Source organism: Mercenaria mercenaria, chromosome 11, assembly GCF_021730395.1.
Source record: "Mercenaria mercenaria strain notata chromosome 11, MADL_Memer_1, whole genome shotgun sequence".
Classification (NCBI taxonomy): domain Eukaryota; kingdom Metazoa; phylum Mollusca; class Bivalvia; order Venerida; family Veneridae; genus Mercenaria; species Mercenaria mercenaria.
The window spans coordinates 79,318,855-79,341,935 of NC_069371.1; the positions used below are offsets into that span (position 1 = coordinate 79,318,855).

The window sequence follows — 23,081 nt, forward strand, 5'->3', positions numbered from 1 at the left end:
GTAAACCTCCCTGTAAACCTCCATAAAATGACTTCATACTGCCTATAGTGTGCAACCTACTTTTTTGACCAATCAGAGCCAGTTTTTTTTTAAAAAATGTGGCTTCTTATTCCTGAAGACCAATGTGACTGAAGCAGTAATTTTCGAAGAACAGCTTTACACGCTGAAGAGCATCGACACGACTGACTCTGCAATTCTGATTGGTCAGACATAGATTTCACACCATGTCAGATAGAGTACATGAAGAGAATTCCTCAAGAAAAAGAAACCTCGGTCAGTCACTCCCTATCGGTTTCTTTTTCACGAAGAATTCACTTCATAAACTCTATCTATAACTTAAATGAAGTTCTTTCAGATAAAATATAGTGAAATGAAAAAGGTGAAATATATTTTTACTATAAAATCATAGATTTTTGCAAGGATTTTATTTATGCTATATTGATTTTCAGTGAACACCCCTTTGAATAATAAGTGGTACTGCCCAAATTGGATGATGGACTAGTCCATTTTACAAATTTAGCAGGGTAAGGGTTAAAGTAACTTCAAGCATTCTTTGAATCAGAGAGTCTTCCTTGAAAATATTCATAGTAACATAACACTATAGCAAATTATTGTGTTCCATAGACAGGAAATGATTAAAGCTCTCCAAGATTGTCAGTAGCAAACACAACTTCTTTGTGAAGAGCTAGATTAGCTGTCAGAAGCTCAATTTTCATGACAGACACTTGAAAATATTAGAATTTGCTTCATTGAAATTTAAGGATTTGTCAGATTTTTTACAGACAGTCTGGATACTGTCTATTAAAGTAATGATTCACCCATTTACCATATATGTAAGAACTTCTTGTCAGTATGGCACAGAAGTAATCTGTCAATTTCATAATAACAGCAGACGACATTTTCAAGGTTGTCCCTGATTAGTTTAAACTAATTTATTTTAGCTTGATTATGATGTAGTCTGCTTCCTGGAAAAACTGTGGTACTGGTGTCATCATAGAAGGCGCATTCATGACCCGAGTGGGCCTCGAACCCATGACCACTAGGTTGAGTAGCCAACACCTTAACCATTGGATAGCCGTTCCCCTTTTTAAAGGTGTCTCTGATTACCTGAATAATCTCCAAAAATGGTAGCCTTAAGAATCAGACAAGATAAGAAGAAACTCTGAATTTTCTCAACAAGTATATATGCATGGTTATGAAACTTTGTCAGTGGGGAAATTGATTTATACATTTGTTTTAAGGTTGTCAACATTATATTTCTTTAAATTGACAGTGTTTATGCATTTTAGCGGCCTCTTTAGCTAAATGATTAAGGTGTCAAAAAATGGCTTCAGATTAATTGCTTTTCACCACTGTTGATCTGAAATCTTGCATATATCTAGCTGACTTATGGAAGGTTCATGGTTTTACCTCGGGTTACGGCCCATGAGTGAAACCAGGGTTTGTTTTACCAGGAAGGGAAGGGGCCCAGGCCTGTGATTTGGGGAAAAAATGAGATCGATATTTGGGCAAAGGGGAATAAAAAACCAGATGTAAAGTCAATTTTTTGGGAAAACTGCATGATTTAAAAGAAATTTTCAGAGGGGAAGGGGCCTATCAATGGCCTCTATTATGAAGGAAAAAAAAAAAAAACACCCAGGAAATGATACTAAAGGAGGGGCACTTGGGGTCACCCTGTGTCATCAGGTTTGAGCTCGTTTGACTTTACACTCAAGACAGCCAAGAAACAAGCAAATATGGTGCATACATGTTTTCTGCAGACATCAAAGATGACAGTTATCAAACTTGTTGAAACAATATCAAATTTTTATTGGCAGACATATTTTGTTTTAATGATTCTGTCCTTGAAAAGGAAATTAAATTTTTCACCTATCGCAAGGCTATTGATTTCTCATTTTGCTGGGAAAGAAGCCAGTTTCGTATTTCTAGGAATACCGATATTTGTTGACGGCTTATAATACAGACTGAAATGAATGCCTAGTTTTTTATGCCCCCGAAGGGAGGCATATAGTTTTTGAACCGTCTGTCGGTCTGTCGGTCTGTCCGCAATTTTCGTGTCCGGTCCATATCTTTGTCATCAATGGATGGATTTTCAAATAACTTGGCATGAATGTGTACCACAGTAAGACGACGTGCAGTGCGCAAGACCCAGGTCCGTAGCTCAAAGGTCAAGGTCACACTTAGACGTTAAAGGATAGTGCATTGATGGGCGTGTCCGGTCCATATCTTTGTCATCGATGGATGGATTTTCAAATAACTTGGCATGAATGTGTACCACAGTAAGACGACGTGCAGTGCGCAAGACCCAGGTCCGTAGCTCAAAGGTCAAGGTCACACTTAGACGTTAAAGGATAGTGCATTGATGGGCGTGTCCGGTCCATATCTTTGTCATCTATGGATGGATTTTCAAATAACTTGGCATGAATGTGTACCACAGTAAGACGACGTGCAGTTCGCAAGACCCAGGTCCGTAGCTCAAAGGTCAAGGTCACACTTAGACGTTAAAGGATAGTGCATTGATGGGCGTGTCCGGTCCATATCTTTGTCATCGATGGATGGATTTTCAAATAACTTGGCATGAATGTGTACCACAGTAAGACGACGTGTCACACGCAAGACCCAGGTCCGTAGCTCAAAGGTCAAGGTCACACTTAGACGTTAAAGATCATTTTTCATGATAGTGCATTGATGGGCATGTCCGGTCCGTATCTTTGTCATTCATGCATGGATTTTAAAATAACTATGCATGAATGTGTGACACAGTAAGACGATGTGTCGCGCGCAAGACCCAGCTCCGTAGGTCAAAGGTCCTAAACTCTTAAGATCGGCCATAACTATTCATTCAAAGTGCCATCGGGGGCATGTGTCATCCTACGGAGACAGCTCTTGTTTTTCTGGTCGTAGCTTATTTAGATGTCGTAACTCAGTTTGAGAAATCTTTTGCATTGTTTCATATTGAAACTGGTTCAAAGCAGCGCTTAAATGTTATTATAACATTATATTTCATATCATTATATGTTTTATTGTTACAAATGAATCGTCCTTCTGTAAAATCGTTTAATTTTTTGGGCATGAAATTTTGTGTTTTTGTCTAAACAGCCAATGCTTTTAGGATATGAAATTTGTTGATTTCAACATTTGAATATAACATGAATGGGAATTTTACTTTTTCATTGGGATTTAGTTTCATGGATTTGACTCAACCACGGAATTCACGAAAATTAGTTCCCCACCAATATTAATGAGTTTACAGTACAGTCTTCATACAAGTAAAACAATTTATGTACGACTGAACTTAAAAAAGCTTCAGGTACATATTATGTACAGTGTTTTCGAATTTGATAGAACAGGTAACTGCGACAGAATATTATAACAGTCGTTCACGAAAATTAAATGATTGTAATGGTTGTAATAGAAGGGACTGTTGTTTCTCTGATATTTTAGTGAGTGAAATTTGTATGTTTTGCATGCACATGCCAGCATGGAGAACATAAATAAGGAATATATAATATTTCATACTGGTGTAATAGCCAGACTTTGTTGTAAGTGTAAGAATGAGAGGTTACCTGTTCCCGATTCATTGAATGCATGTATCCTCAATTCACTTAAGAAATAATAAGTTCCCAAGAATGGTTTATCGAAGAATAACCTGTGTTTTGAGTTCTTATGCGTAAGAATATATCACGAAAGCCGTAGGCCTGAGTGATATATCATTTCGCATAAGAACGAAAAACTAGGGTTATTCTATGATAAATCACAATTGGGAACTTGTTATTTCAATTCTAACATGACATACCAGTATCAACAGAGTTAGAAAAAATAGTAACTACTTTTTATGATCATGCTACGCACTTGGATCGGATGACGTCATTGCACGCGAGTGGTTTATTGCAGAATAACCCGAGATAGATTTTGCTCTACATGTATGTAGGTTATTCGCTGGTCATGTTAGAATTAATATTATTTACTTTGTTGTATATTTTCAGGAGACAGAGAGGAGTAAGGAAGCGTTCATGGACATGTTGGCGTCGAGATATCCACAGTACGCTGAGAAAATCAGCTCAACAGCGAGTGAAGACGGTTTCCCAGTACGGGTATGTGTTTTATTGATTAATATATTTGTTTTAAATGATTGACTAAATTTGTTCAAACAAGATCAAGGGAAAATACAACTACTTGAAAGTGACATAAGTATAATTTGAGTGATCTTTCTTTTATATTTACCTTGATTGGCATATCGTTTTTCATTGGATTTGAAGACCCAGTCTTACTGAGAATTCTTTATCTTGGGCAGTTGTTTAATATAAATTGGCTATTGCGTTGAACAATAACTGAAGAAAACAAAAATACATATAGAAATGTCAGTAGATTACCTTTTATGAGCCTTTGTATATACATTGTGCATTACTAATGCATAATGCATTTATTGTAATCTTGAAATTAAAGGTTGACATTTAATGTACAATATTTTTTCTCGTCAAACATCATATATAAAATTCCTTGCATATGAAAGGTAAACATGCAGAATGTAGCAACATCAGAAGAAAAGTGCATGTCAAACAAAGACATTTTGCATTTATCCCATGTGTGTAATGTAATTTTACAATGATAGAAAACACGTAGCAACACGGCAGACTTCAAAGAATTTGAGATGATTGCGTTTTATAAAGAGTCTACAATGTTACATTGAAGCTTGTCACTTTGAATTATTTTATTTGCCGTTTTGTAGTATATTGTATAAATTAAATTAAATTAGCCCGTCCGCTTAGCTCAGTAGGTAAGAGCGTTGGTCTACGGATCGCGGGGTCGCGAGTTCGATCCTCGGGCGGGGCGTATGTTCTCCGTGACTATTTGATAAACGACATTGTGTCTGAAATCATTAGTCCTCCACCTCTGATAATTCATGTGGGGAAGTTGGCAGTTACTTGCGGAGAACAGGTTTGTACTGGTACAGAACCCAGGAACACTGGTTAGGTTAACTGCCCGCCGTTACATGACTGAAATACTGTTGAAAAACGGCGTTAAACCCAAAGCAAACAAACATATAAATTAAATTAGATTGTTTTGAAATCTAGCCAGCTTTAGTATTGTCAGAATTACTAGCTACAGTAAAACCCTGATATACTGGTCTCAGACAATGGGGTTAATGAAGTGATGCTACTGGTTTCATCCAGTATTTCAGATGTACTAGGCAATTAACAAGTAACAGGTTTGTACTGGTACAGAATCCAGGAACACTGGTTAAGTTATATTGCTGAAATACTTAAAAAAAACAGCTCTTATTTCAAAACCAAGAAAAACTTATAAATAAACAACTTCTTCTCATCAGCTGCTTGGTTGATGTTGATCTCAAATCTCTTGCACAACTTCTCTCAACTTAACCAAATTTCGGCTGCCACTGGGATAATTGTTAATATGCACCCCTTCGAAGAAGGAGGGGTATATTGTTTTGCAGATGTCTGTCAGCCGGTCAGTAGGTTACTAGGTCAGTATGTTGGTCGGTATGTAGACCTATGGGTTTCCAGATGATAACTCGAGAACGCTTGGGCCTATGATCATGAAAGTTGAAAGGGAGGTTTGTCATAACGAGCAGGGGTCGCAGAAGACCCCTATTGATTTTGAGATCAGTAGTTCAAAGGTCAAGGTCACAGTGACCTGGAACAGTTAAATGGTTTCGGGATGATAACTCAAGAATCCTTGGGCCTAGGATCATGAAATTTGACAGGGAGGTTGGTCATAACCAGCAGACAACCCCTTTTGATTTTGAGATCAGTAGGTCGAAGGTCAAGATCACAGTGACCTGGAACAGTTAAACTGTTTCTGGACGATAACTTGAGAATGCTTAGGCTTAGGATCACGAAACTCAATGCGGAGGTTGATCATGACCAGCAAATGACCCCTACTGATTTTGAGGTCAGTAGGTCAAATGTCAAGGTCACATTGTTAAACCATTTCTGGATGATAACTGGAAAACGTTTGGGCCTAGGATAACGAAACTTAATAGAGAGGTTGATCATGACCATCAGATGATCCTTATTGATTTTGAGTTCAGTAGGTCAAAGGTCAAGGTCACATTGACCCAGAACAGTAGAACTTTTTTTGGCAAATAACTAGAGTATGCTTTGGTCTTTGGTCTTAGATCACATTTGATACGGAAGTCACCTATGACCCATAATTATTGATTTGAGGTTAGTACGTCAAACGTCCAGTGCACAGTGACCAAATAATTTCTGTTCCTTGTGCAGTTACTGAATGCATCAAGGGGGGCATTTCGTGTTCTACGAGCTCTTGTTTTACATAAAATTATATATGGAAGATTGACTTACGAAAATACAAGGTTTTAAAGGAAGCATTGACTGATTTGATTGATGGTATCCTAAGGTTTGTTCAAGCCAGGATCCTCAGTAAAACCATTTAATTTGGGAGCCTGGCTACAGTTATTTTATTTTTGCTACAGGGGTCTTAGTTTTTACAAGGAGTTACGTATGGAAAATTATTCTCTTATACATGGAGCATATTTAGCCCTTACCCTGCCTGATTTCTATAATGAACTTGTCCATCTTTCAATTTGGACACTACCATTAACTATTACAAGGGGTACTTACGAAAAAAGATACTGACTGAATAGCGAACAGTGCAGATCTTGATCAGACTGCATGGATGTGCAGGCTGATCATGATCTACACTGGTCGCAAAGACAGAATCAATGCTATCCTGCATGATAAGGGTTAGGTAGTGGTCATTCTAATAATTTTGTTCAAGGACCAAAAAAATAGGGGCCGTGATTTACATACATGATTTTCATAAGAATCTTCTTCTCCAAAAATATGACAGCATGTGGACTCCCCTTGTAGTGTAGACACTCATGATGTGGTGTAGACTCCCTGTGTGGTGACTAGACTTACCTGACATGGTGTAGACTCCCCTCGTGGTGTCTCTCCTGATGTGGTGTAGACACTTCTGTCATGGAATAGAGTTTGATGTAGACTCACCTGGCACAGTGTAGACACCCCTTGTTATCATTGGTAAAAAGCTGCAGCTTTACAATTATCAGGATTTCTGTCAGTCAGAAAGATAAATATACTTTATCAATTTAGGGAAAAAATATCACCATTCAATGTGCAGCTGTTGCTGAGTAATACAATTGAACCTACAATAGTCTTTTGCAAGTGTGAAAAGTACATTGACATGATTGTGTGCTTATCTTACAATTAACTACACTTTACCAACAATATCAATAATAATTTACTTAAAGTAATTTCTCATATCTTTGCTATGTTTTATCAGATTGTAAAAGAATACATAAAGGTATACTAATAAGATTATTACATGATTCCATATATAAATTGCCAGTTGATAGTTGGTGCTATTGACTAGTCAGTAGTTCAACAATTAATTTTGCTAGGCCAGTCAGTAGTCAAAACTATTGCCCTTGGTCTTTGTGGGTAGTAGTTTTATACTATTAAATGGCATGCTATTCTATAGGTGTATACTTTAGACATAATGTTGTGTCTCAGCACTGTTGCAACTTTTTTTGCAAATTGTAAGAGAAAATGTTTTGAATATGATTTATCTCCCCATTTTATACTTTTAAAGAATAGCTGAGTCAGCAGATTTTTATGAATTGCCTTCTTAAATGAGATGAAAATAGATAATATGTCATCCTTAAACATTTTCTTACCAAAGACATGTCGCATGTCATGGGCACGTTAGACATTAGTCAGCATGTCGGTGTGTTTAGGAAGTGGTCATTAAAGTTTTACACACCATGCAGGTGTAAATATGTTTTCTTAGATAAGGTTCTGAATTTTATACATAGTTTGCCGGCTGTATTATATCATCAGGGAAAGTTAGAAAATGCATGCATGTGTGTGGTGAAAAATCATGATAAAATTTCTGTAGCAATCTCGGAGAATTTAGATTTAAAAGTTCTAATAGATTATTTTAGCTAAAAACATTGAAAAGCAATATCTGGAATTGAGATATCAGTAAATGACTCTGTCAGACCTGAGCTATATTATGGATTGTCGATGTTTACAAAGGATTTATTTGTATGTAGAAATCACTTTGATTCAGTGTACCATTTTTGACTTCATATTGAAGAGTACATGAATATTATTAATAGATTATTGATATCCATCAAGTTTTTTGCTATGAACAATTATGCAGTATAACTAGACTGATACTGGTGTTACCACATAAATTATTGTGAGCAGTTTGCAATATAGACAAGAATATGATTAGATTATAATAAAAATATACCAGTGTAAATAGGAAAAAAGAAAATATTGTGAATTATGGAGAGAAGTGTTTCAGAACAGGTTGTAGGTACAAAAGTTATGCGGAGGAAAAATACTGATAAGGTATTGTACATGTATATTTCATTTATGTAGATATTCAATTGAAAATTCATTAGATAATATAGTTTTTTGTTCATTTTATATATTTTTTTGTGAAAAAATGTTATTTTTATACACCGGAAAGGACGTACCGTATTTTCCCGAATAGACGCCCCCGGGGGCGTTACATTTTCCAAAGAGGGGGCGTTCATTTGAGGTAAAAAAATAAAAAATAATTTTTTTTACAAAACTTAAAAACATCGTTCAAACCAACTGTAAAGTGTTTCTGTGTTGTTTAATTCCCCCAAAATGTAATTATTTGGCATCCAATTTAATGCAGTGTGTCTTAAAATTATGCATTTAAATACGGTACCTCATGTATTCCGTGACACGCTCGCAACATTACACATTACGCCATCATACCCAAACAGCTGTGTACTCCGATAATATTTTCCTTAGTACATGCGGGCACTGCAATACACAATGTCAGTCGTTTGACACGCTGCTTATGTGCCGGCTTTTAAATTAAAAGTTATTAAAACTGCCGAAGAAAAGGTTAACACTTTGCCGCAAATTTGTTTAAAGTCGACAGGAAGCTTGTGCGCGGGTGGTGCAAAAACAAATCAAAAATGGATTTACTGTTTAATTTTCTATTTGATGATTGGATACGTACCGTACTTAGTATAAACGTTTTGGATTTACGGTACATGTACTGTTTAAAAGTGTGTTTAATTCTTAATACATTGGATACTTAACTGTAAATTACTTATTATGTGGACTTATAAAAATGAGGTGATTTTTTTTCGTTCTTGTTGACTTTTTTTCCCCTCCAAAACGGGTGGGGGGGGGGGCGTTAATTAGAGGGGGGGCCTTAATTCGGGAAAATACGGTATTACGTTATTCGCTGCCATTTAAAGATATCCACTGCCCATCTTTCACTTAGATATTTTGTCTTCAAATGTTGTTACGGTCGCTTAAGCATAGCTTGTAAATCTAAAACCAATCTCTGACAACTGCGTCAGCATGTCCACTCTTTGGCTCAGTGGTTTGAGCATTGGACTTCCATCCTTGGAATCTGATTCGAATTCCGCCTCAGGCACTTGGGATTTTTCATCATAAAATTCTATCCTCTTCAATTTCAGAAATTTTCATGGCACTTTCTATGCCAAAACGGCTTATACATCATCATAAATGATGACTCCTTTGAAGAGGGGAAGTGTTACGGTCACTTAAGCATAACTTGTAAGTTTAAAACCAATCTCTGACAACTGCGTCAGGGAGTCGACTCCTTGGCTCAGTGGTTAGAGCATTGGACTTCCACCTGTGCAACCCGGGTTCGAATCCAGCCTCAGGTACTTGGGATTTTTTATCATAAAATTCTATCCTGTTCAATTTCTGTTACGGTCTTAAGTTGATAATGTAAAAAATCCTCAAGAAATGTAATATATCTTTACTAAATGTATAAATTGATTTTGTTTGTAGAGCTACATTCATAAGTAACGGTTTATTGCTAAAAAATTCCATTTTTTTAGCAGTAGCTGTATTTAGGTATACATGCATGTATTTTGTGTGTACTATTTTATACTTAATGCGTAGTTTACATAAACTATGTGTAGTAATTTTTCATATTTTCAAATATGAAATTTGGGTCTAGTATACCTTTAAAGCCCTGCTCCGCAGCTGTTCAAATTCTATTGTGTGTATGCAACCCATGATTACAATAGGTAACAGTTAACAGCCACCTGCCACACTTTAGCACCCAAAACCACAGGTATTTTATATAGAATTTGATATATAATATACTCTATTTTGACAGGTGTCACTGTTCATAGTCATGATTTTCATGCTTTTTCAGTGACAATTTAAGGTTAAAAGGTAGGACTGGAGCAGGTCTTTAAAGTTTTGAACTCTTCAGATCATGTAAATCTGCAATTGTGAAGCATGTGGAATTGAACTTCTTTTTAAAAACTATTCTAATATGCTTGTCTCTGTTAAAACACTCCTACGTTAGAATGACATCACGTTAACGTGCGATGACGTCAAAGTTTTTGTTGCGACCAAGAGTGCTTCTATATTTTATCTACTGTTTTAGATTAAGGGCATATTAGAATCGAAATGATTTATAGCAACACCATGTTTAACACTATTTATACACTCGGGCGGTAATACCTCGTACAAATAATTTCAAGAGGGCACAGCCCTCGTGAAATTATTATGCCCAACGTACAACCGCCCATCGTGCATAAAAAGTGTTATAACACTCTTTAATAAAAAGCCCATTCTTTGTGACTTAATTGCAGGCTTAATTATTCACATTTTATTTACATTTAAGAGTTAGGTCCATGTTTTGGAGAGAAAAGTTCGAACATCATCAAATCATAGAAAGAAAGCATTGTTTTACATGAAAATTTAACAGCATATAAAACATTTCTATTATTCTACAGAACCATTATCAATTTACTCAATATTTATTGAATTTCGGGAAGGGACTGCATGAAGGGGCCACACTTCTGGACAGTTCAGCGCCTTTAAAAACTCACCATTTTTAAAAAGCTGTTACATGTCTTCGTTTTGATGCATTAGCAGCAACGTACCACTGTTTAAACTTAACATAGCCAGGTAAAACATCGTTTTTGACAATTGTTTACATTTATTTCTTCACAAATGGCATTCTTTTTTAAAGGGGAACAACTCCTTTAGAATATTTTAGGTATCCAACTCTATGGGACAGAACAGTAAAAACATGTATTGGGCAGATAAGTTGTTTACTAAAATTTTCTGTTGTTTTGTGATATACTGCTAAACCTTAATTTAAAGATTGTTACCAATATGTAAAATATGCAGTGACTTTGGTACTGATGTTCAGTACCACTTTAACACACATAGAATAACAATGGCTGCTTTTATTTATGTTACAACCATGCCCACCTTTATCTTTTCTAAGATTAAGTTGCTTTTTTATGGGTAATTGTGTTTTGATAAATGTTGTGGCTTATGAGTAATTATTTTTGATATTTTAGCTGATAAAGTAGCACTGGCATTTTTTTCTTTTTAAATAGAGGAGAGATAAATGAGCATTTTAAGATTAGAAGAAAGAGACTTAAAATTATGTAAAAGCTCGATCAGTTTTACAGGTTATGAATTATTGTATAAATTTGAAACATTTAGAAATGTACTGTTCCTATTTCCAAAATTGTTATTTCATTATGTCTAAGAGCTTGATTGTTGGTTTTTGTCTTGAAAGTCTATAATTGTCTGTCATTTTCATATCTTTTTCACTAAACTGTTTCATGAATTATATTTAAAATTGGCCCACTGCAGCATCTCAGAAAGAACCCGCCCTCAGCCTTTAAAGAAAAAATGAAAAATAAATCTACAGTCACTGTTGCTAACATCATGAGTTTTTCAAAAGAGCTAGCTGTGTTTCCTTCCAAGGTTGAACAGAATTAATGTTCAGCAGTATTCAGACAACAAATTCCTATTCAGAATTGTTTAGGCATTATATTAAGACACATTTCGGAAGTTTTCAGACAGTACAGTGAAACACCGCTCACTCGAGGTCGCAAGGGGATGAGCAAAATGCTCGAGTTATCCATGGTTTCGAGCGACCCAAACATTGACCAACATACGAAGAAAATTGAAGTTTGTTTTACCAATTGTCATCGAGACCGTTTGCAGAGGAAACGGTGATGCGTAATCATAACACACTCGTGACGTTTTCACAAAAACATATTGCAAACGTTATTTATGATAGATCGTAAATGGCACATGTGAAGAAACAGCTAAGACATTTTATTTTCATGTTTGTTTTTTTTTATTTTAAATACTGTAATCGAATTCGCAATTTTCTTCTCCAAATTAAGATCTCATAATTATTGTCTCAATTTTATGAAAAGGCTATCTTATTTCCTTTATTTGCGTGCAAACAACTGTTGATTAAAATATTAAGACCTCATAATTATCTCCTCAATCCGGCAGAAAAAAGTAATAATTAATAACAATTTTGATCAGTAAAATTTTTCTTCCACCTTTCTTCAATAATTAATCTCATTATCAGGTCAAATATACCGGCAAACATACATTTAAGATAGTCGGGGAATAGGCCATGCAATCATCACGGCGTGCGAAAATTTTAAATTAACCGATACATTCTGACCACCGAAGGTGTGAAAAATTTTGACACCTATGCTCGAGTTTGCCCTAAGCAACAAAGAGTAAATTAATACACAGGGACCAGGTATCATGCTCGAGCAATCGAGTTATCGATGCTCGACCCAGCCATGGTTATTTCACATAGAAAATAGAAGGAAATCAGCCGGGACCACATAAATTGCTCGAGCGAGCCCAGGTGCTCGAGTCATCGATGCTCGAGCGAGCAGTGTTTCACTGTATTCAGAAAATAAATTTCACGAAGGCTTTGCTGTAATTAAATAAGCAACGCTATTTGTTGTTGTAAAAGAATGCCAAATTAGCATTTGAGAATACATTTACTAGGAAATTACTGCTATTTCAGGTCCAATACCTTAAATAATGTGATCAATAATTTGTTTTGGTACAGTGAGAAAACCTAGATTTTGCCAGTAATTAAGGTAATTGTAGTTTGAATTTTCCAGAGAATTTCAGAGAAATTTTAAATGGTTGATGTTGCCATGGGGATATTCAGAATAGGATGATTGTTCTACTAGAGGTGTTGGTCATGGTTACTAAAACTGGTCACATGCTTCTGTAGGTCTGTGTCAAAGGTCATGCAGTGTTCTGGTGATGTATGTTTTCAAAATAATGAAATAATTTGCTTGTGTTTGTAGTGTTCCAGGCAAAATGTATAAGTGAAATCTGCAATCAGAAGGGAGGGTCAGTTTAGTGACAAACCGTGGTTTCTTAATGCTGAAGATTCCATTTGTTAGCCTCTCTATCCGACTTGGTCTTTTCGTTGCTCTTTGATTGTTGGTTAGCCTTTGTGTACTCTACAGAAATTTTGAAGATGTGTCTGACTTGCTGTTATTTGAAAAAAGTATGGTTAACACTAAAAATCCAAAACACACATTCTTTAACCAGTTCTCAATTAAAAAATCCAATAGCTCCACCATGCTTCTGTGTGGCCAGAGAGCAGAGGGGGACACACTATTGATGAGTCAGAGATAAGGCATGTACTGATCAATAGTAATTTGACTGACATTCTGGTACTCGGCACTCTCCAGGGAACAAAATAGGGGCCATATTGTCATATCATGTTTCTCTAGTGGAAAATTGGATATCTTTTTAAAACTGGAATTAATGATTTTGTTGTGTCTTGTGATCAATACATACTGTCAAGTGAAACATGTGGTGTAATCAAATTCCTTGACATTACATCAAGATAGGGTAAGAGAAATATTGAAATTTCTTCAGTAAGATTTCAGGATTTATTTTTTTGTAAAGAACAAAGAAACTGAAATTTTTATAGGCTAGAAAGTTGTTGTTCCAATAATTAGACACTGTTTTTGTTGCAGTTTTTTTTTGTTGTTTATGAATTGTTTGAGTGTCAACTTCATGCATACTAAATGATCAACAATAATGTAAGATAAGGCATGGTTTCCATGACAGTATGGTTTTCTGAATTAATTTGTAATGTAGCTTCTAGGCCATTTCAATTTTATTATTATTATTATTATTATTATGTCTCCCACCACACAGTGGTGTTTGAGAGACATATTGATTTACTCCTGTCTGTGTGTGTGTCTGTCACAAAGCTTGTCCGCACTCTTTAAGTCAAACATTTCTCACCCGATCTTCACCAAGCTTGAATAAAATATGTCTGACCATAAGACCTGGGCCATGTTCGATAACTAGCCAAATCGGCCCAGGCACTTCGGAATTATGGCCCTTGAGTTACCGATAAATCCTCAGAGCGCATGCGCTTTCAAAAGCGCATGCACAAGAAGTATAGGGTACATTTTGGGTCCAAGAAAGCGCAGACTGACTTACTATTTAGATGATTTAACCTCTGCGAAATAAAACGTTACTGTTCATGAACAGTGCATGTATAATTAATGAATTGAGTTCATGAACACTTCATGAATTGTTCGTGAAGATAAAATGGCACAAATTCTTTAAACATTCTTAAATACCATGTTCATGAACAGTGCATGAAAAGTGAAAGATGACTTCAAGAACTAATGTACATGAACAGTTCATGAACTATTCACTTCATGAATAGTTCTTGATATTTTGTTGAACATGAATAGTTCATGAAGTTCTTGCTATATGTTTTTATTGTGCCATTTTATCTTCACGAACTAGCAGTGAACCGTTCATGAAAATGATTCTTCCTTAGTTCATGAACTACCTGTCATGAGTAGTGCATGAAAGATTCAAGAAAATAACATCATGACTTTAACCTTTTATCATGGACAATTCAAGAACTCTGTGTGATTCTTTAGTAGTTCATGAACTGTTCATTAACACTTTTTAAGGACAGTTCATGTCCAAAAATTCATGAACACAAATCAAGAACTGTTGAAGGTTAGTTCATGAACAGTTCTTTAATGGTTTGAAGTGTTCATGATTTCAAGAACTGCATTTCGCAGGGGTAGGCAGTTGTGGGAGACATGCGCTTTTCTCAAAAGCATCTCTAGTTATTATTGTTATTATTAATTGTAGTGATCCCTGATGCTTTACAGCTGATAAAATGAGATAAGTGTAGCAAGTTTGATCGCAGTCAATACCCAGTAAGTTCTTTAATTTGTGTGGACAGCATATGACGCATATTTCAGGGGTTAGGGGTTGGAGTGGTGGGGATGGGAATTAACTGGTCTGCTAAATTCCCCAATACGTTTTATTCACCAAAATGTGTCCGTCAGTGTTTGTAGATTTTTTCTTGCATTTGTTAGATCTGAGGAAGATACAAGCCTGTCAGTAGCATGAGTCATTCATATTGTACAGTGCTAACAATTTAGGAAGTCTACATTATTAAGGTGACCTTTTTGGACTCCAAAATAATTACAAATAGAGCAAAACTTATTCCAGCGACAATTTTACCATGCAGAAACACAGTAAATGTGAAAAGCCATTTAATTTAAATATTTTGTTTTAATTTTCAAGTGATTTTCGGAGGGATATCGAAATAGCTATGAAATTTGATGACACTGGCCTGTCAGTCCCTAAGTCTTGCATGACAATAGACAGAGTCTCTGGGTCATGACACTGGCCCTAGTCTCTGGGTCGTGACACCAGCCCATGTCTCTGTGTCATTACTTTGTGTTAAATGTAAAGAAAATTTCGAATAAGAACTGTAAAGAAAGCTTACTATATTGATGTTGACAGTAGTAGATGAAATTGAGATAATGTGTGAATAGAAATCATTGAGAAATTTTTTCTATTGATCTTTGTTACCATAAGACAGGCCTTCAATGCAGTTTATCAAATTATTTATCTCGGAGCAATGTCTCTGTAGTTACAGGTTTGCATGGAATGCAAAAGTTTTTGTGACTAGTTGGGGGTAAAAGTTGAATTTTTGATGGCAAATATATTTGTTTGCTTTGTGCATGGGAAGAAAATATGCTTGTATAACTATTGATTACAAAATGGGGGAAAAAGTAAAACAGCCTATATTTGCTGAATATTGATTCTAACTGTTAAATATGGCCTGGAATAGAAATGCATCAAAGTCTTGGTAAAACAAGTTTGGCAGTAGTGAGACAGTGTGCTGTTGACAAATTAGAGGAAACAAATCTGGGATAATGAAAGGAAAGATTTGCAGACATTAGATTCTATCTTGGATATAAGTTTTTGTGATGATGTAAAAACTATAGGAGAGTGGATTAATTTTCAAACCCGAATTTAAGAGTAAGTTTTGTGCCCTTTTGTTTTTTTATTTGTTAAATCAGCAGTAAATCGGTGCACATGTAAATTTGACCTTTTTTTCAAGGTCAGATTATCATTTAGCAGGTTTAAGTGGTAGGGGACAGTTTCATTTTTTTGGCTCAATGTTGGAGTTTCTGGCTAAAATGAGTAGATTGATTTTATAGGCATTTATATATATTCAGTGGGTTATTTCTGATGATTATTTTACCTTTACCAGGCTGGTAACATTGCCCGATCGGGCTTAAGACATAAAAAGTGATATTTCTTGAAAAATAATAAAGATATTTCTTTCAAACTTGGTCCATTTATTAAGCATAACATATGATGCTTATCAAGATAGAAGTAACTTTGTTGCCTTCAGTTTTGTTAGAATTACTTCCCTTTTTCAGATTTTTATGATGCATAATTTTTGAAGTCCAAAATAGTTATGTTTTAATGCAATGTTTAAAACAGAAAAGGTTCAATGGCTTTCTATTGCTCCAAACTTGTGCGCCAATACCTTTATTCTATATATTTAGGGTTAATACTTCGTTTCTAGTGCAGATGTATGAGCATTTTTTTAAAACTAACATTTCTCTATGATGTTGTAAGTGAAAGCAGAGTAAAATGTAAACATTCATGTACTAGCGCAATAATTTAGAGCATTAGAAAGCCATTGAACCCTTTTTTTGTTTTAAACTTAGCATTAGAACATATTTTTTTGGACTTCAAAGATTATGCATCATAAAAATCTGAAAAGGGGAAATAATCCTACCAAAACTGAAGGCAACCAAGTTATTTTTATTCTAATTTGTATAATTTGTTATGCTTAATAAATGGACCAAGTTTGAAAAAAATAACTTCATAAGTTTTCAAGAAATATTACTTTTTATGTCGTAAGCCCGATCGGGCAATGTTACCAGCCTGTTTACCCTGCTAAATTCCTACAATGAACTTGTCCATCTTTCAAATGAGATGTGAAACCAAAATTTGTAGTCCTGTTTGGCCCCATATAACCTATACTGTGTTGGTGCGCCGTAAAACCCAAATAAATAATTAAATAAATTCAATATGGGCAGTACCATTAACTGTTAAAAGGGGTGCTTACCAAAAAGATGCTGTCGACTGAATGGTGAACAGTACAGAACATTATCAGACTCCACCAGCAAGCTAAGGGTTAAGGTTTCGATGGAGGCCTTGAGAAACAAAAATCAAACAACACCAAATCATAGAAAGAAAGAGTTGTTTGACATGAAAATTGAACAGCATGTAAAACATGTATATTACTTTACGAAACAAGTGTCAGTATACTGATATAAACATTGAATTCCGGAAAAGGGTTGCCTAAAGGGGCTCCACTTCCGGACAGTTAAACGCCTTTAAAAACTCACCATTTTCAAAGAACTGTTACACATGTTTGTTTTGATGCATTTGCAATAGCGTGCGAGTGGTGAAATTTCACGTAACAAGGTGGAACATAGTTTTCAGCAATTGTTTATCTTTGTTTCTTTACAAATGGCATTCATTTTCAAAGGGAGACAACTTTTTCTCAAAGATTACTTAAAATAATCGGAAAAAGTTGTTTCCCTTTGAAAATGAATGCCATTTGTACTTAAAATAATCGGGAACAGTTGTCTCCCTTTGAAAATGAATGCCATTTGTAAAGAAACAAAGATAAACAATTGCTGAAAACTGTGTTCCACCTTGTTATGCGAAATTTCACCACTCACACGCTATTGCAAATGCATCAAAACGAACATGTGTAACAGTTCTTTGAAAATGGTGAGTTTTTAAAGGCATTTAACTGTCCGGAAGTGGAGCCCCTTTTGGCAGCCCTTTTCCGGAATTCAATGTTTATATCAGTATACTGACACTTGTTTCGTAAAGTAATATACATGTTTTACATGCTGTTCAATTTTCATGTCAAACAACTCTTTCTTTCTATGATTTGGTGTTGTTTGATTTTTGTTTCTCAAGGCCTCCATCGAAACCTTAAGAACTATTAATATTTTATGAAAAATTATTGAATGCACAATTTGAATTTCTTTACTCCACACACAAATCCGGGGCGAAAAAAACAGCCAAAACCATATCACTCGATGTGTGTACATTCAGCTCAGAATTGTGAAAAAATTGTATAACAGTTGTTTTGAGACACTTTTACTACTATGTCTGACCTTTTGCCTCAAAATACAAAAATACATATCCAGTTTTGGCTAGTCATTTGCAGGGGATAAGGGTGTTGGCAATTTTGGCCATTTTTGTCTTCAAATTTAGTGTACTGCAACCTATATTTAACCCAGCTGAATGTGCAGACTGAAAATAACTGTTTTAGATCTATATGCAAGACAATGTTGGCTCTGCTTTTCCCATGACAAATCTTCAGATTAGATTTATTTATGAGTTGTCTGTACTGGTAAGATGTATTAACCCGTTAGCCTAGTACTAAATTTCTAAAATGGACTGGTCCATCATTCAGTATGGACAGTACCATTTATTATTCGAAGGGGTGTTCAATGAAAATTTACTGACTGAATAGCGAACAGTGCAGGCCATGATCTTGGTCTGCACTGGTCGCAAAGGCAGCATCACTTGCAGCTAGCAGGCTAAAGGTTAATGTGCTTTTGTGGATTCTTCAAGCCCCAGACTACCAAACTAGTTGCAATTTATCTTTTCAATTCATCTTGCACCAAATGAACAATATATTTAATGCATGAATATATTTATCTGTTTCCAGGGTCGATCACGTGACCCCCGTCGCCGAGCTACTGTTGGATACTCACAGCACAACAGGTCCATGGATTATGAGGGAACGTTGTCCGAGGCAGACGGCCCTACATTCCATCGAGGAGGATTTGTTCGTTCAAGTTTACCCGCAGCTCGCAGTCCACCTTCCATCGATAAACCTCCAGGTGATACTAATAACATTAATTATCCACAGTAATTATAGGCAAAAATAAAATATAAATTTTGTACACTGAATTTAAAAAGAATCACCCATTGAGGCTCAAGCGCTGGCATTGATTCGCTGTAATTATGAAAGTCCACTGGTGGTAGTAGAGAAAGAAATATTGAAAATATGAAAGTCTGAAAATGTCCTTTACTATATATTATAAGCACTGTAAGACAAGTTCATCCATTAGTTATAAACTTGTATTTAGCTAAAGTACTCAAAAATACTATCAATGTGTTGAGCTCGGAGATGCATGAACTAGACAAGGATGGAGACCATCTTTTGTGTTGCATGAACTAGACAAGGATGGAGACCATGTTTGTGTTGCATAAAAGACAAGGATGGAAACCATGTTTGTGTTGCATGAAGTAGACAAGGATGGAAACCATGTTTGTGTTGCATGAAGTAGACAAGGATGGAGACCATGGTCAAGCTGCATGAACTAGAACTAGACAAGGATGGAGACCATGTTTGTATTGCATGAACTAGACAAGGATGCAGAGTGTTGCATGAACTAGACAAGGATTGAGACCATGGTCAAGCTGCATAAACTAGACAAGAATGGAGACCATGTTTGTGTTACATGAACTAGACAAGGATGGAGACCATGTTTGTGTTGCATGAAGTAGACAAGGAGGGAGACCATGATCATGTTGCATGACTAGACAAGGATGGAAACCATGTTTGTGTTGCATGAACTGGACAGGAATGGAGACCATGGTTGAACTGTATGAACTAGACATGGATACCATGGTTGTGTTGCATAAACTAGACAAGGATAGAGACCATGGTCATTTTGCATGAACTAGACAAGTATGGAGTTCACGGTTGTGTTGCATGAACGAGACAAGGATGGAGTCCATTGTTGTGTTGCATGAACAAGACAAGGATAAAGACCATGTTTGTGTTGCATGAACTAGACAAGGATGGAGTCCATTGTTGTGTTGCATGAACAAGACAAGGATGGAGTCCATTGTTGTGTTGCATGAACTAGACAAGGATGGAGTCCATTGTTGTGTTGCATGAACAAGACAAGGATAAAGACCATGTTTGTGTTGCATGATCTAGAGAAGGATGGAGTCCATGGACAAGTTGCATGAACTCTACCAGCATGGATTATATGGTTGTGTTGCATGTACAGGACAAGGATGGAGTCCATGGTTGTGTTGCATAAACTTCTCTCGGTGTCCATGATGAGGATTGAGACCATGCTCAAATGCTGTTTCTAGCAAGATTTAAATGATCGTGGCACTTCAAGGTCCTTAAATGTCTCAAATTAGAACAAATTCTTAAATTTCTAGAATATATTATGTGACTGTGAGCTTTTACAAGGAAGACATTAGACTCTAACAGTTTCTATATTTGTTTTTAATGTCAGTTTTCTCTGCAGTGATGATATATATCACTGTGTTGTTCTATTTTAGAAATAGCATTTATGTCTGGCACCGAAAGCCATATAAATAAGCCACCGCTTTAATCTTGAGCAATATTGCAGCTTTCTCGGAATATTGTCTTAAAGGTGGTCAATCACATTTAATCAACATTTAATGACATTTTTTACTTTTTAGCTCACCTGTCACAAAGTGACAAGGTGAGCTTTTGTGATCGCGCTGTGTCCGTCGTCCGTGCGTGCGTCCGTAAACTTTTCCATGTGACATCTCTAGAGGTCACATTTTTCACGGGATCTTTATGAAAATGGGTCAGAATGTTCATCTTGGTAAATTCTAGGTCAAGTTCGAAACTGGGTCACGTGCCATCAAAAACTAGGTCAGTAGGTCTAAAAATAGAAAAACCTTGTGACCTCTCTAGAGGCCATAATTTTCAATGGATCTTCATGAAAATTGGTCAGAATGTTCACCTTGATGATATCTAGGTCAGATTCGAAACTGGGTCACGTGGGATCAAAAACTAGGTCAGTAGGTCTAAAAATAGAAAAACCTTGTGACTTCTCTAGAGGCCATATTTTTCATGAGATCTTCATGAATATTGGTCAGAATGTTCACCTTGATGATATCTAGGTCAAGTTCGAAACTGGGTCACGTGGGGTCAAAAACTAGGTCATTAGGTCTAAAAATAGAAAAACCTTGTGACCTCTCTAGAGGCCATATTTCTCAATGGATCTTCATGAAAATTGGTCAGAATGTTCACCTTGATGATATCTAGGTCAAGTTCGAAACTGGGTCACGTGGGGTTAAAAACTAGGTCAGTAGATCTAAAAATAGAAAAACCTTGTGACCTCTCTAGAGGCCATATTTTTCATGAGATCTTCATGAATATTGGTCAGAATGTTCACCTTGATGATATCTAGGTCAAGTTCGAAACTGGGTCATGTGGGGTCAAAAAGTAGGTCAGTAGATCTAAAAATAGAAAAACCTTGTGACCTCTCTAGAGGCCATATTTCTCAATGGATCTTCATGAAAATTGGTCAGAATGTTCACCTTGATGATATCTAGGTAAAGTTTTAAACTGGGTCACGTGCGGTCAAAAACTAGGTCAGTAGGTCTAAAAATAGAAAAACCTTGTGACCTCTCTAGAGGCCATATTTTTCAATGGATCTTCATGAAAATTAGTCAGAATGTTTACCTTGATGATATCTAGGTCAAGTTCGAAACTGGATCACGTGGGGTTAAAAACTAGGTCAGTAGATCTAAAAATAGAAAAACCTTGTGACCTCTCTAGAGGCCATATTTTTCATGAGATCTTCATGAATATTGGTCAGAATGTTCACCTTGATGATATCTAGGTCAAGTTTGAAACTGGGTCACGTTGGGTCAGAAACTAGGTCAGTAGGTCAAATAATAGAAAAACCTTGTGACCTCTCTAGAGGCCATATTTTTTAATGGATTTTCATGAAAATTGGTCAGAATTTTTTATCTTGATGATATCTAGGTCACATGTGCTCAAAAACTCGGTCACTATGTCAAATAATAGAAATAATGACGTCATACTCAGTTCAACACTGGGTCATGTGGGGATAGGTGAGCGATTCAGGACCATCATGGTCCTCTTGTTGTATATTCTGGTAGAGAATTATTCAAGGAACAAAAAGACCGATTACATAGAGTTAGATTCCTATTTGAAATGTGTATTTTATTATTTTTATAAAATTTTGTAATTACTCCCCTTTAATATGAAAGTATATAAAAAGCTGGGTATTTCTTTTTATTTCGATACAATGTCTAGTTTTACATTTGCATTTGATAGACATATCAACTATTGAACAATCTGAACCAAAATGCAAGTTTTAAAGCTGTGTGTAGCTTCTGAATTAATTTATTTCCAATTTATCTTGGTTGCGCAACAACCAAGACAGGCAAAGGGAGGTAATAATAATTTTTCAAACTTGCGTTTCTAATGAATTCCATCTAAATACATAATTTTTAATGCAAATATTTTGCAAATATATTACAATATGTCTAATATTTATACATTTCCTTAGGCAAAGTATGTTTATCAAATTTATACTTATGATAAAATAACTCTATCTTGGTTGGGCAACCAGGATAGGAAAATGAAATTTTAAAAATACCTCCAGTGAAAATCTAATTTGTATTAAGTGTTATTGTTTTGTTATTGTGTGAACATAAATGAGTGTAAATGATCAGATGCTAAAGTTTCGAACAAATCCGTTACATGGCCAAAATCTGATTATCCACCTTTAAACCTTGAATCTGTCAAGGTCAAGGTCTTGTTGGATAAGTAGACAGTTTTGTCATATATGCATTTGCTATTGGTGGGAAATTGTGTAAAATTCTTATGAATGTGGAATGGCTACAGATATGGCTTAAAGATGTGATGTCTTTGGACAAATCATGATGAAGAAACATTTTCTTTCTTGTAACCTTTGTATTGATTCTCTGAGCATTCCTTAATGAGCTAGTAAGGTGGGCTATGATTGGCAGATAAATATATACATTGTGACATTAGAAAGGTCTAGGAGAGTATTTTCACAAGTAAGTAAATATTAA

At 35.7% G+C, this 23,081-nt stretch overlaps 1 protein-coding gene across 12 annotated transcripts in view; it reads left to right on the top strand.

Annotated features, from left to right (window-relative positions):
- Positions 1 to 23,081, top strand: part of LOC123531178 (SRC kinase signaling inhibitor 1-like) — a 199,806-nt gene that overhangs the window by 150,057 nt on the left and 26,668 nt on the right. For 11 of the 12 annotated variants that reach the window (XM_053517845.1, XM_053517844.1, XM_053517847.1 and 8 more), the window contains 2 exons: positions 3,987 to 4,094; positions 18,898 to 19,072. In XM_053517845.1, the coding sequence (XP_053373820.1) occupies positions 3,987 to 4,094; positions 18,898 to 19,072 (283 nt within the window). Of the gene's footprint in view, positions 1 to 3,986; positions 4,095 to 7,838; positions 8,364 to 18,897; positions 19,073 to 23,081 lie in introns of those variants that run through there. The other variant, XM_053517850.1, reaches the window with a different exon arrangement.